The 14,357-nt window shown below is 36.6% G+C and overlaps 1 protein-coding gene across 1 annotated transcript; it reads left to right on the plus strand.

The window, feature by feature from the left end:
• The first annotated feature begins 1,237 nt into the window (after window positions 1-1,237).
• Window positions 1,238-6,819, plus strand: LOC107188109 (sorting nexin-24-like). Its single transcript, XM_015576356.1, has 3 exons — window positions 1,238-1,420; window positions 5,019-5,212; window positions 6,508-6,819. Exons 1-3 carry the CDS (start codon window positions 1,268-1,270, stop codon window positions 6,668-6,670), a joined length of 510 nt encoding a protein of 169 aa, XP_015431842.1. The 5' UTR covers window positions 1,238-1,267; the 3' UTR covers window positions 6,671-6,819.
• Window positions 6,820-14,357: the final 7,538 nt, after the last annotated feature.

A 14,357-nucleotide genomic window follows, 5' to 3' on the forward strand; every position in this document is an offset into this window, starting at 1 on the left:
GCCTCATCCCTACCATAAGACCCCGCAGTCTACTATACATGCTATGCTATTTTTATTCCATCAATATGGAATAGCAAGATTCGAAACTTAATACACGAAAAACGTTATATAGGCTGCGCAACATATTCAATTTTTACGAAAGTGAAAACATAAACAGATTTCGTACGAGGAAACAATGATTTTTTAATTCTATTCGTTTACTCAAATAACGTAAATCACTTATTATGGTAAGTTTATAAATTCTGATTTACTATTTACTTCGTTACAGAATACAGCAATTTCGTAAAACGCGTGTTTTCATACAAATAATGATTGAAAGATATACAAATATTCCAATAAAATGGTTTCATCAGATTCTGATTCAATGATAACACGTCGATTCGCTATAGGTACGCTAGATAGCGTTATTTTCGCTCTACACTACAGAATTTCATCACATATTGTACCCTCGCGCGAGCAAAGCCGGCTCTCGCTAGGGGAAAAAGCAGTGCAGGAGAAGGGCCTTCTATTACTTGGTCTCGGGAATTATTGAAATTTATGTCAAATTAACATTCAATTTAACATTTATTCCGGTACTTGAAATAAATTTACCAAGTGGTAGGAGGCGTTTCTCTTACGCCACTTTTTCCCCTAATGGAAGCCGAGTTTGCTCGTGGGTGTACTCCTACACTAAGTGCCATCTTACGGTAAAACTTTGGTACTGGTTGGTTAGTAATTTGACCGTGTTAACGTAGATGACGTCTCATGTCATTCCTCAGATTTATCATTACGTATAAAAAACTAAATTTAATTTCAAAACTGTTACAAATCGCGTTTGTTCACGCACAATATTCATTCATAGAAGTTCAATAGAAAATTCGATACCATTCGAAATAAAATTACATGAGTTTTCGATATTTTTCAATCTATATTATTCACTATTAAATACACATAAGGACTTAAGAGAATATTCTTATCGCTGTTGGCGATTTCCAAGTTGTAAAGTGAAATTGACAATTATTTTAATGGCTGCGTGTACAAAATACGTTTAAATAGTTGGTACTTGCTCTTCATCCATTTTTTTTCTAGTGGTGAAGTTGGCAACGCAGTGGCATACTGGCATACGCACAAATACATAAGATTGCTGACTGTTTTGACAGGCGCCAGTACCTATAGATCAAAAGTAGACCGATCAAAGCGTTCTTATTTTTCATACGGTTTCGTTCCGGCACTGTGATATCAGTTTATCGTGCGTGTTTCAAGACCCCAGAAAATTGCTAGCTATGCAATGTATCAAGTTTTCATCAGCAGATACCGTTTGGCCGAGGTGTCACACGGCAAGCCCTACTATGTTTACTGTATTGAAGTATTGGAGTCGGAAAGAGGCACTCAACACTTCATCGAGAGAAGATACAGCGAATTCAGCGCGTTACATCGCACGGTACGTTTTCTCATAATTCATATTGAAACTCTACTACTCCTTGCACAGCAATTAGGATTCTTTACAGTCAGACAAACGTCGAATACATACATATCTCGCGTTGCACGTTCGGAATCTCAACTTTTGTTCTTTCATCCTAACGTCGGTTCTTTTTCTTAATGATCGAATCCAACTGTACCTTGTTTTTAAAGTAAATTATATATGATAACAGTACGATAATGTCGAAAACCTGGTGGCATTTATTTCATATATTGACGAATATTGTACTAAGAATAGTCATACAAGTTGAAACAGAATCCTTGTCACGAGTCTCGTGTCGCGGAAGAAGAGGGAGCGTGATAGAGATACTTCCATCCTTCTCGACAGCTTTTTTTCGGTGCACGGAACAAGGACAGCGACACATCGTATTCTATTTCTTTTCCCATTCAGTTTCGTTCGCATGAATAAATGTGTGATCCAGATTAATGTACACGGAGAGACGCGTGTACTACGCTACGAGTCAGTGAACAACACGCATGCGTTACGCAACGTCTGTGTACACCTGTTTGTATTGTGAATTGTGTTTACCGGAGTTGAGATTTTCACGCTTGTCCTATGTATACAAGGTGCCCCACGCGAACGGATTGAATTGTATCGCAAAAATGAAAATATAAGATATCAAGAAAAAATAGTTGAATCCATACACTATCGTTGTGTAACATTCACATTTCATTTTTCGTGTTATCTAATCCATAATATTTCTTTAATGTATCTTCTGCACGTATAATTAGTTATTTCGTGGTCGTACCATTTACCGCGAGGACGTTTGTATGCAGACGATTCTATACATCTATATGTGACTCGAAAAACTGGGTCAGGTTGTGACTACCTTTTAAAATAGATGTTATAGGATGTAATAGGTACTTTCTTATAATATTATATTAATAGACACGTATTACAATTCTTGCAAGGTACATTCGCATATATTTCTTAAAGAAATTAGTCATTTTATAAAAAAAAATTATGGACGAATGTAAAAGAATATTCATTTTCTACTTCGTAATCTATATACTTGCATTAAAATAGATTTCAAGATACGTTAATTTATGAAAATATGAATTAGAATAAACATAATCTAATAATAATAATTGTATAATACTACGTATATGATTAATTTACTAAATTATTTTCTACTATAATTTGTTTTTTTTTCGCTTTAAAGAAAAGAGTATTATGGCTTCCACGGTAATTTTAACCACTAAACTTACACAAAATTGTTTAACTGCGTTAAAGAGTAGTTTCGGTATAATCGACGATTTTCTGCTCGTAGTAATGCATAGTTTTTACACAAAATTACCGTCTGATTATTGTGCAAATAAGTGTTACCACCTACTTAATCATAGGTAAATTAATATTTCTTGTACTATTACGAAAATATTTCTGCAAATAGATAATGATTTTACAGCAGTAAAACGATCACGTTAATTTGTTCCTGTAATGTGCGCTATGCAATATTTTTTTTAAATATAGGCGTGATTAGTCATATCAATAGTGAGCTTCATCACCGTCCCAACGATACACGATTTACGTAGTGTTCCCTTGGAAATTGACTCACGATAAAACGATTTGTAAAACATGCATATGCAGTAGTCAGTATTTTCGTGTCCATTGAATCGCGTCCGAATCGTTCCGGATTTGCGAGTGGAGTAAAATATTAATTGCGTGATCAGTTTCATTTGCGTACAACGGTTCCTTTGTCGTGATTATGTTTCAAATTATTGTAAGTTGCACTATACATATCTTGATACCTCTCTGGTGGGCGGGAGGAAGTGTATAAGTCAGAATTATTAGTTTTTCAGAGAAGCACTTATAATATTTAACATTTAGTATTAAACTTAAGCTAATCAATACTTATAATATTTAATATTTAATATTAAACTTAAACTAATTAATATTTAATATTATAAGTGCTTCTCTGCAAAAAGTAATAATTCTGACTTATACTCTTCTGTCCGCCTACATGAGATTTCACACTAAAGATACCGACGTTAAAGGTATATCTACTTCTGTCGGATTGTTAAACATGAAAAACTTTTGCAAATATACAAATCTATAAATTAACTCATTTCTTCGCTTATACAGATGTGATAACCTCGGGGTTGATCACCTCGAATAATGACTGAACGGTACACTTTACGAAAATTTTGAAAGCTTCAGGAATGTTCAATACTTCTCAGTCTGCGAAGACATTTAACAGAAGAAATAAGTTTCCGTTTAATCGTAACTTTTTTTGAAGACGCGTCACAGGAATATGAATTTACGTTCGTATTTCTAAGCACGTCCCGATATCTGCTCAGTACGTTTATTTTTTATTTAATGTAAAAAGTTATATAATAAATTACTTATACAAAAAATTATTTAAATTAGTACAGTATTTCCGTACAAAATGCTACAGCCCGCTGTTCAATACATGGCAGCAGTTTAATAGAAATTTTAATAAGTGTGTCCGTCGTAAAGAAACGTGATTTGAGTGGTTCCATTGCGATCGTGAGATACACGTGGACGCTGCGTTTTTTACTAAAAAAAAACTTACGGTATTGTTAATATTGTTCGCTAATATTCTTATAATTCAATGTACTGTTAAACCAATTTTTCTGTTTACATTCAATATACGTCTGCGAAGGGACTCACGATATCGAATGCTCGTAAATATAAAAGCTAATTTTACATCGAAAGGGTTGATTTTAGGACCCATATCGATTAAACATTTTTTACTCCTTTCGGTGAGTACCATAAGCCCTTAAAGTCTCAAACCCTTCTTTCTTATTACCTCGTATAGAATATACCATAATACGTGGATATCATTTGAGGGATTGATTCAGCACTTGAGAATATTGAAAAAAAGAAGAAAAATTTTTAATTGTTTAAAAGACAGCCACTTTTACGTTCTGTCAATTGGTATCTGATTACGATCACGGAAAGTGCTGAAAATAACCGGCTTGCATTTCAACGCATGCTTGCTGACATTCTACCACCAATCTTGTTACCGTTCCATTAGGGGAAAAAGTAACGTAGGGAAAAGGCCTCGTACAACTTTGTAAATTTATTTCAGGTACACAGGAAGCCGAGTTTGCTCGTGAGGGTACAGGGTGGGGCAATAACTATTACCACCTTTGATATCTTCGAAACTATAAGGTTCACAGAAATATTTATTTTACCAAAATTGCACAGTACGAAGAGAGCCATCCGATGGCGCTAATAATTTTTTTGCAGGTGGAGGTACTTTGGATATTTACTTGGAAGGTTAAAACGAGTTCAACGACCTATTACATAAGATCATAGTAATTTGTTACCACATTAGGTAACAAATATTTCTGTGCACCTCGTAGTTTTGAAGATATCTGAGGTGCTAATAGTTATTGCCCCACCCTGTATACAGGTGTTGTTCACACCTGGTAGTGACATACCTATGCAAGTTTAATTTTTTTTCTCATGATTTTCAAATATCGAGGGCTAATCCATAAATCGGGCACCAGGTATAACGCGTCACACTGCATATTGTTCCTCCAAATTGTGAAATTGTGGGTGAAATACCATTTATATTAATTTGTACTTGCAGTTGAAAAAGGAGAACGCGGTGGTCGCTCCGTTTCCACCGAAGAGGGTAAGAAACTGCCAGCCAAAGGTGCTCGAGCAAAGACGGGCGGCATTGGAGCTGTACATTAAAAAAATGCTACGTCTTTCAGCGACGAAGCAACAGGTTCTCAATTTCCTGGGTATAGAAAGTCGAGCCACCGTCGCGTCATACAAAAGGTATGTGTTCGTGCAACAGTATTTGTAAAATACGCGACTGCCTTTCTACGATGCTGTATCGGATATACCGTACGTTTCGCGTGGTTAGCGATACGTGAAAAATAAGACAAAAAAAAAGTACCTGACAACAGTGAATCCACGATCTTGCGGTACAAGGAAGTAAAACAATTTAAAAACTTGGTAAGACCTTCATTGATATTTCAGTTATCTGAAATAATAGAGCAACTATTTAGATAACAGAACACCTGTGGTCTGATATTGATCGTTACATAACAACATACATATTACCAAATAGAACTGTAAAGTAACAAATTTGAACTGTGAACGTAAACTATCGTGTTAAAAAACATCTTTTATAAAAGTGGGATTGATTGGTACTTGTAAATTCTTTTGCTTGAATTATAGTAGAATTTGCATTTATTAGAGTTAATAAAGGGACGATTTGAATTTATGTTTAGACAATAGAATACACGATTTCTCATATGTTCTTCCTCATATAAAGGTGTTCCAAAAAAAGGGTCTAAGATTTTAGGTGTTTATAGTACTAACCGAGTGAAGTAAAAAAACGTTTAATTGACACAGGTCCTAAAATCAATATCTTCAAAGAAGAATGTAAAAGTTTTTCAGATTTGGCACAGATGTTCCGTATGTTTTTTTTCCATTTCGATACAAAACTCACATTGACGGATCATCGATCGACGTACACTTTTAAATATGCCTTCCGTAGCTCATAATGCCTGTTGTTTTACAACCTTGAACTATCTACCTACTTCTAAATCAATTCTTCTGTTCACATTTAATATGTCGCGAAGTGACTCACTCACGACATCGAACGCTCGTAAATACAGGGTGAAAGAAGAAAAGGGTTCATAATTTCCGGGGTAGATAGTACTTGCCAAATGATGGAAAAAAGTCCTGATAAACGTGAGTAGAAAAATTAATATTTTCAATATTATAAACAATTTTTTGTTTTGGTTAAAACGACTGACTTTATCGCTTCGGCAACTATCTGGTTTGTTTAGCAGGATGTCTTTTCATCATTTGGCGAGTACTATCTACCCTAAAAATTATGAACCCTTTTTTTGTATCACCCTGTATTCCTTAGTTTATATTCTTCTTGGTAGGCATTACATCGACAAGAATCTATTCCTTGAATCACTGATACACAGAGTCATAGAATATTCGAATACGGAATGATTAACGCTTTCAACTATCATCTTATTATCCTCTCTATCAACAAAAATTGATATCCTTATATTATTTACGATGAACCTCACTTAATGTCTTTGTTTCAGCACATGCAAGGACACAGAGGGTGCCCAGCAGGAGCATCCAAACACTCTGGGCCATTATCCGGTATTAAGTTTCCATTGTGATCCGTACACACAGTCGAATTCGTCCTCTAGTCTTCCGGATATTGTAATCAACGGGGTTCTCCTCGGTATATACAAGTCGTGAGTTTACGATCGTCTCTTCTTGCGGCACAAAGAACGACGAAATGATCGCGTTTTACCGTGCAGCTCGGCGGCCGTAAGCGTATTCGCATGGAAATTAACGAAACAGCATTTTTGCTCGTCTCTGTCTCTCTCTTTATCAGCAACCAATATAAAGGTGTGCACATGTACATAGAAGTATAGCTGACAAATGTACATAGAAAAAGAGTGTAGGTGCTTCCATTTCTAATGCTTCGTTCGGGGGAACACGCGATGACGCGTCGGCCACTTTTTAAATTTCGATTAACATTAAGTAAAAAAGAATCATATTCACACGTGAGCCAGACCACGGTCTTTCGATTGACGGTGCACCGTTCCGTATACACACGGCTTAAGAAATTAACACGCCGAATTTCTAGCGATTTTTTTAAACGTATGTCTTGACCATAGGTACTAAAGTGAAATGGTTATACAAAGTACAGGATATTCACTGGTGTCCGAAACTTGAAGGGGTGATTCTACGCGTGAAAGTAATAGGAAAATCAAGAATGACGAAATTGTGTTCGAAGCTTTGTTTTCGAGTTATTAACAGTTGAATATTTGGCACGTAAACGCCTGAAACCAGGCAATCTGCGTACAAGTGGTAAACGTAGGAGACACGACACTACTAACGTATGCATTGGCGTCGTCTAAAAAAATGCACTTCTACCTTATAGCTGAAGGAGTGATGTATAACGCCTGCACCAGAACCTCTGTTATCTTCCTGCGATATTTTATAAAAAAGCACACACGAATCGTTGCCGGACATTTCACACAGAATAGACATTAAATAAACTAACTTCAATTAAAAAGTCACTATGATAAACAAATTAAATCAATATGATAAAAACATTTAAGAACTGTTTCGCGGCGACTAGATGTTTTCGCGTTGATGACCGCGACTGAACTAAGGAAGCGTTACTCGAATCTCTGGTAAAGGACAGAAAGGTAATAAAACTGTGTAAACAAAGAGTGGATATAGTCCTACCTGCTTTTTTTCTGTAGGGTCGTCAATAGCCGCGATTGACCTGCAGATGTTGGAATTGTATCAAGGGAAAGGTATTTACGTATCAGATGTTTGGGTATATACGAAGGGCACATTTTTTTTCCATAGGTTGCTTGTGTACGTATTTACGCGCCGTGACTGCGTGCCGTGCATGTACAGCTTGTACGCAGATTGTCTAGTTTGAGGCGTTCCTAACCCCAATTTTTAATCGTTAATAACTAGAAAACAAATCTTCCTACACAATTTCGTCATTTTTGATTTTCGTTTTATTTTTATATATAGAATTACTCCTTAATGTTTCTTTACACCAGTAGCCAAACATCCTGTACATATGTAGAAGTAAAGAATTACGTATATAACGTTATTATGTTCACCTGTGTTATCACACTTTGTGTATCTATCTTGCTTAGGATCATCGATATATGTTACAACGTTAATATTTGTTATATTACATTGTTAATAACTGAATTATTTTCACGTCGATCCGTTTGTCATCTTGACGAGGGCGTGTTAGAACAGTTTCCAGAGTTTGTGCAATTATTGTAATCAGCGTATTATTTCGTAAGGAAACGATTTTAAACAAGTAATAGTACTGTAAGTTCGGAAAATTATGTTACACTCTGTTTACACTCTGATATTTGAATTATCTCTAGTCTTCGATATAGGAGGTTCTTGGAAGATTCCGGAAATCCTGAGAACATCGAAAGATTTCTCAATTGCAGTGCTGGCTTAAAAATTATTTCCCCGTTAAATGCTCTCAGCACGGGACTTGTGGCGAGCATTTATCGAGGACCTGTCGAGTGAAACGAAATTTTTAGTTTGCTCTCGTCAAGTGTTGTATTGTTGCTATTTTATTGCTGAGTTCCATAGCAACAATCTCCACAATTTGTGCATTATATTATTACAGCGATATAGTAAATTATTAGGTAATTCTAAAGAATTCTTTTGAGAGTATTAAATCCCTCTGATGTAAAGTAAACATCGTACAATTTTATATTCGATATGTTTGAGTGATGATTGTGATGCATATTTACTGGAACAAGCAATTCGTGGAAATTAATTGCATGTTGCAACAGTATTAAAATATAAGAATATAAAGAGACATAAAGAAATGAAAATGCGTTTGTGATACCACATTGTGGAATTGGAATTTGTAGAGATTCCGACTGTATTTTTAATATTATCAAGGACTTCTTGGTTCGAATAATACCTTAATTTTTTCTATTGAATGCTTAATCAAGGATTGTTGTGATTGCGTCCAAACAAACCTTATCGCAAGTGAAATATCGTTTCTCTAAATTAAATACTAAACGGATGTGGTGTTTTTCAAACAATATTTATATACAACAATTTACTTTATAATAAGAATAAAGAAAGAACTAATAAATTAAACAAGTTTCCCAAAAAATGAATAAACTTTCATACCCTAAATTCATTACGTATCTTTTACAAACATCTTTGACATATGAAACTTTCCATCACCGAACAAAAAGATGAAAGTTCAGGTCATCACGAAGTAGCATAGATAAATAAATATTGTTCGTATCACAGCACGTCGAAGTTCAAACACTGCCAGAACGATATTTTGTACGCTTGAACACGAAAGAAAAATCTGTAAAACAACCAAAAATCTGTAAACCAACCCTGTAAATCATAGAACAACACGCCAGAAAATATATACCTCTGTTTGTATTTGAATCATCGTCTCGTTTATTTCATCTCATTATTCTCAGTTTACATTACTTGTGACATTCATCTTAATCCTATTTAACGTTATCGTAATGGATATCTGGATTGTAAATGTAAATGTAACTCATAAGCGGATTTTCTTGCGGTACAATTCGTCTTAATTCGTTTACTACCGTTTCAGGTCGGACATCACGGACCACTCGGTTATAGGAGCTATCGCAAACCCCCAATTCTTTCGTTTCTTATTTTATCTTTTTCTTTATTTTAAACAATGTATCGCAATATGACGTTCCCGCGATTCGGAGACGCGCAAGCGTTCTTCCTGTGTACAAGACGGGTTCGCATCTCGAGCAACGATTATTGTCGAACGAGATAAGAATCTTACAGTGAACAAAAACGATACGTCTTCGTAAAATCGCGATATTAACGTATTATTATTCGCTCATCCGCTGTTTTTTCTTTCGGTCGGTAAGCGATCACTATGAATCGATCGGGGGTGGGGCGGTTACGATTTATTCAGCGCTTCTTGTTAATTATAGCCACAAGATTAGTCCCGATACTGTCTCGAAACCGGCCAATCCGACATTCTATCATCTTACTCTGCTCTATCAGAACGCTAAAGGGAGCAAACGGCATAAAAACAAAACGGAAAACGTAGAATTCAGGCGGTGAATCGTTTTTGGTCCACTGGATCGGGCGTGTTTTGTTTTTTTTTACGTTTTAAATTCTCGTGTTTCGAATCTGTTTGGCTGCTGAAAAATAGGAGATATTTCTTTTCCTTTGGTTTTTCCTTTCGTTTTGCTCGGATGCAGCGAGCAAATCCTTGCTTTCTTGTGTTTAGAAAAACAGTTCGAACGATTCACACGTCAAACGGAGACGCCGAACGTTTATTCGGTCGTGAGTAAAATAAACTGAATATTCCCTCTCGATAAATCCGTAATCTTCGTTTATATCAAACGTATGTACTGCGTTAAATGTAATATTATATACAAGCTCCTCAGTCTTGTGCGAAGTGTAAGACGATATTTAGGTTTCCAGCTTCTTCTCCGCCTCGGTGAAACTAATCGGTACGAATTGTTTCGCGAACATTTTTATACTCCTCCACTCTCTGTTTTGCGTCGGAGTAAACGAGTCGAAGAAGGGTTGTTTGAAAAACGCTTGTTCCGTACACCTCGTATTATACGAGCCGCGGCGAGATATACAAAAATTCATCGTTGGTTTTCGCTTAATGTTAAAAATGTAACGATTTATTGCCTGTATGTGTGTCTCTGGCAGTTTTTCCATAAACTTTGCCTCGTTTCCAAAGCTGATTTATTCGTTTCTTGTTTTTTTTTTTTAACAAAGAAAATTATCCTATAACGGGTACGTTATACCTAACGAAAGAAAGAAATCGTAGATCTCCTTTAACGATGAGTATCTTTCAATGACTTTGGAGTGTGGTGATCCCCTTATTGTAACCGGTATCGATAACAATACCTCTCTAACACCTAATTAATCACTTATATCGTACAAGTCTTGTGTAACTTAGAGTAAATGGAGCTGGTTGGTCGCCATAATACGCGGACAGTATGGGTCAGCGCATCGGTAGAAGGCAATATTATGTCGTGAATCGGATGGTAAAATAATTCCTGATCGAACCTAAGTAAAATTAACGGTATAAGTAGATAGTAAATAATACTATTCGCAGTATTTTAGCCGATTAGATAGCATCCCTTCGTTCTTATACGTATGTAAATGTATTAATGAAAAGAAAGCTTCGATCGTTAACGTTTATAAACCTCCCGAAGAACGATTATTACTGTACAAACTTGAACTCTGTTTTTCTCGCGTTGTTGTATGCGCGTACAGTACCACGCACGTACAAAAACACTAGAAGTTAACCCTTTATTTGGAAACTCCTCTCATAAAATCTCGCGTACAAAAAGCATTGCTTCTCTGGCCTGTCTATCTTACTATACAAATACTGCCTCGCAAGCAACGTTACAGGTTCTGAACGTAAACGGCGTTACAAAATCCACGGTCTGCCAAGTAAAGGATTAAAGGTTAGGTCACTGTCTTCTTGGGTGCGGTGATATATGATTCATTGACACTTTAATTGTCCCCCATCGATCATCCCCGAAACTAGGGTGGTTCGACTCGAAGATCTTGGACCTGAATTAATTACGATTCGACTGTTCTACAAACTTCTCGACATTAACACAGAACTAAGAGATTAGAATTGACATTCAAATCGAATTCTTGCAGTATCGAAATACAGTCGAATCGGACTTACGAAGGCCGAGGGATTCGAGTTGAACTCATCCAGAACCGACGGATTCAAATCGGACTTGTTCAGAACCGAGTAATTCGAATTGAACTCATTCAGAACCGACAGATTCAAGTCGGACTCATTCAAAACCTGAGAGATTCGAATTGAATTCATCCAGAACCGACAGATTCAAATCGGACTTGTTCAGAACCTAGTAATTCGAATTGAACTCATTCAGAACCGACAGATTCAAGTCGGACTCATTCAAAACCGGAGAGATTCGAATTGAACTCATCCAGAACCGACAGATTCAAATCGGACTCATTCAAAACCTGAGAGATTCAAATTGAACTCATCCAGAACCGACAAATTCAAATCGGACTTGTTCAGAACCGAGTAATTCGAATTGAACTCATTCAGAACCGACAGATTCAAGTCGGACTCATTCAAAACCTGAGAGATTCGAATTGAACTCATCTAGGACCCAGATGTCTTAGTCGGCCTGAAGGATCCAAGCCAGAGGTCCTATGAATCTAAGGGCCTTGAGGGCTATAGATTCAAGCTAGGGGTTTTTCAGTTCCAGAGATCTAGATCCAAGGTCTCCTGTACACAAGTTAAGGGATCCTACATCCGATTCGAGAGTCGGATCTAGTTCAATGATCGGAAGTTATCTAGCTTGGATCTTTGGAACGAGGAGTTCTTTTGGTATGGATATTCGGATCCAAGGGGCCTCAGTTTCGTGGTTTTAGTTGGTCCAAGTCAAGTCCTTCGAACTTAAATTGCTTTACATTTCCCTTCTAGATATTCTAAATCTCTCGCACTTTAATTAACCCAATTTAAGTTCCTCGGACTTGGGTTTTCTCTATTTAACTTTTTTGTCTTTGGGTCGGTCCAATTGAAGTTTCTCGGTCCTACTGGGTCCGATTGAAGTAACGAAACGCTAAAGATTGAGTTTCTCTTTCAAACGACTCGAGATTCGTGCTCTTCCTCGGGTTATCCAGCTTTTCATTAACAGTTCATGGATTTTTGTGTACGAAAACGGTTGCTGTTACGAAAAACTAACAATTCTCTTATGGTTGTCCTTTGATTAGTGACAACACTGTCGTCAGCCCGTGTTGGTCAACACGTCAATGGAAATCACAATGGCGGCAAGTCTCACGGGAGAAGAAACCCCGTTATTTCGTCGGATCTATCGTTTCGTGTGCTTTTATCGATTACATCTACTGGTGTATGCCATCGCCTATATGTGAACATGATTCCAGGCTACTGTCTAATATTAATTAGGTCTACGGTACTATGTACAGAGAACGCATTGCATTGGCACAGCAAATATATGCACGTGGACTGCCATCCGCTTTTTTCTCGCGTAAAATATATTTCTAACACTCGACTGGCGGATTGTACCTTCGAAAATCCATAGTAACGAACAGTAATAGTCATTTGATACAGGTTCTCACGAATGCTCTAATTATATTTGTAAATATATCGAACAATTATAAAAGACAAGGCAATATGTAATTTGTTCTAACTTAATATTCGTGTGTTTCTTTATCGAATTCGATATAATTTCATATGTTCCTTGTTTTTTTTATTTAACCAATACCTTTATATCTACCTTTCATTGAATTCTCAAGCTATTTGTAAATACAACACTTTTGCACAATTACGGGAGCAACGAACCGGCAAGAAATTCCGTTCTATTTGCTTATATTGAAATCATTTACCAATTTTCTTCATTCTCATCTGTTTGTATTATCCTATTCCAACGTAAAATGTTTCGAAACACGTCTATAAATGCTCTCTCGACAACAACGCGAAACGATGAAACGGTTCTAACGGTCTGTTGTGTAATTAATTAATCCACTGACGGTAACCTCTTGACATATTACGTTCGACTAATCTGAAAACGTGACAGACAATAGTTGAAACGCGGCCGTTCCTGGCACAGATGGTAATACTTATCGAGCACTCATTCTTTCCATTCATATCGCACGAATCAAAGTCTACGCACGTATGACGTGTAGTGTCAACAAGTGTTAATCATTTGCTAAACGTTCGCGGAAGTGTAGCCCGTACACGACCTCGATCGTGGTCTCGTTGCTCGATAACGGACAGAAGCCAAGCTTCACTTTTTTCACCTCTCGAGTATCTCCGTCAACGATAAATCCTCGTAGCGAATTGTTGCCACGAGTGCCAGGGACACTCGTGCTCCTATATTATCACCGATTATACCATTGCAACGGATAATCTCCACCTTGCTTGACAAAGATACCTACGACAGACATATTCGGAACGCCGTGGAAAAGTGCAATTACAGAGCGATTAACAGTGAATCGATTACACCAATGAAACGACGTTATTATATTCTGTAATTGCTCCCGACTCAACGTCAGTCATAAAACGAAACAAGTCCACGTTTCGACGTATCCCCAAACTCGTCCGAAAGCCTACATCTGAAAAATCATCGAATCGACATTTTAATTTTGCATAAAACAGAAGCTCTCGCGGGGATTACGAAAAAAAAAAAAAAAAAATAAAAATATTCTTGGTCTCAAAGACGTTCCATTGTATGTTTCATCACGTTTATTCAAGTTCATTATCAAATCATTACATAACGTTTAGAAAAAGAGTATCATTCTTATCGATCGAAAAACGAAGGGTAAAAATGAATAGTACAATGGATCTTACAAGAAATAATACAATCTTTTTTTTTTTAAGAGACTTATACAG

The sequence above is a fragment of the Dufourea novaeangliae genome, unplaced genomic scaffold, assembly GCF_001272555.1.
Source record: "Dufourea novaeangliae isolate 0120121106 unplaced genomic scaffold, ASM127255v1 scaffold115, whole genome shotgun sequence".
NCBI classification, from domain to species: Eukaryota; Metazoa; Arthropoda; class Insecta; order Hymenoptera; family Halictidae; genus Dufourea; species Dufourea novaeangliae.

Excerpts from the sequence above, each read along its gene's own strand:
- LOC107188109 (XM_015576356.1), top strand. The coding sequence starts at position 1,268 with ATGTATCAAGTTTTCATCAGCAGATACCGTTTGGCCGAGGTGTCACAC. Across the intron at positions 1,421-5,018 it reads TCAGCGCGTTACATCGCACG|TTGAAAAAGGAGAACGCGGT; the intron begins GTACGTTTTCTC and ends TTGTACTTGCAG. Across the intron at positions 5,213-6,507 it reads ACCGTCGCGTCATACAAAAG|CACATGCAAGGACACAGAGG; the intron begins GTATGTGTTCGT and ends TCTTTGTTTCAG.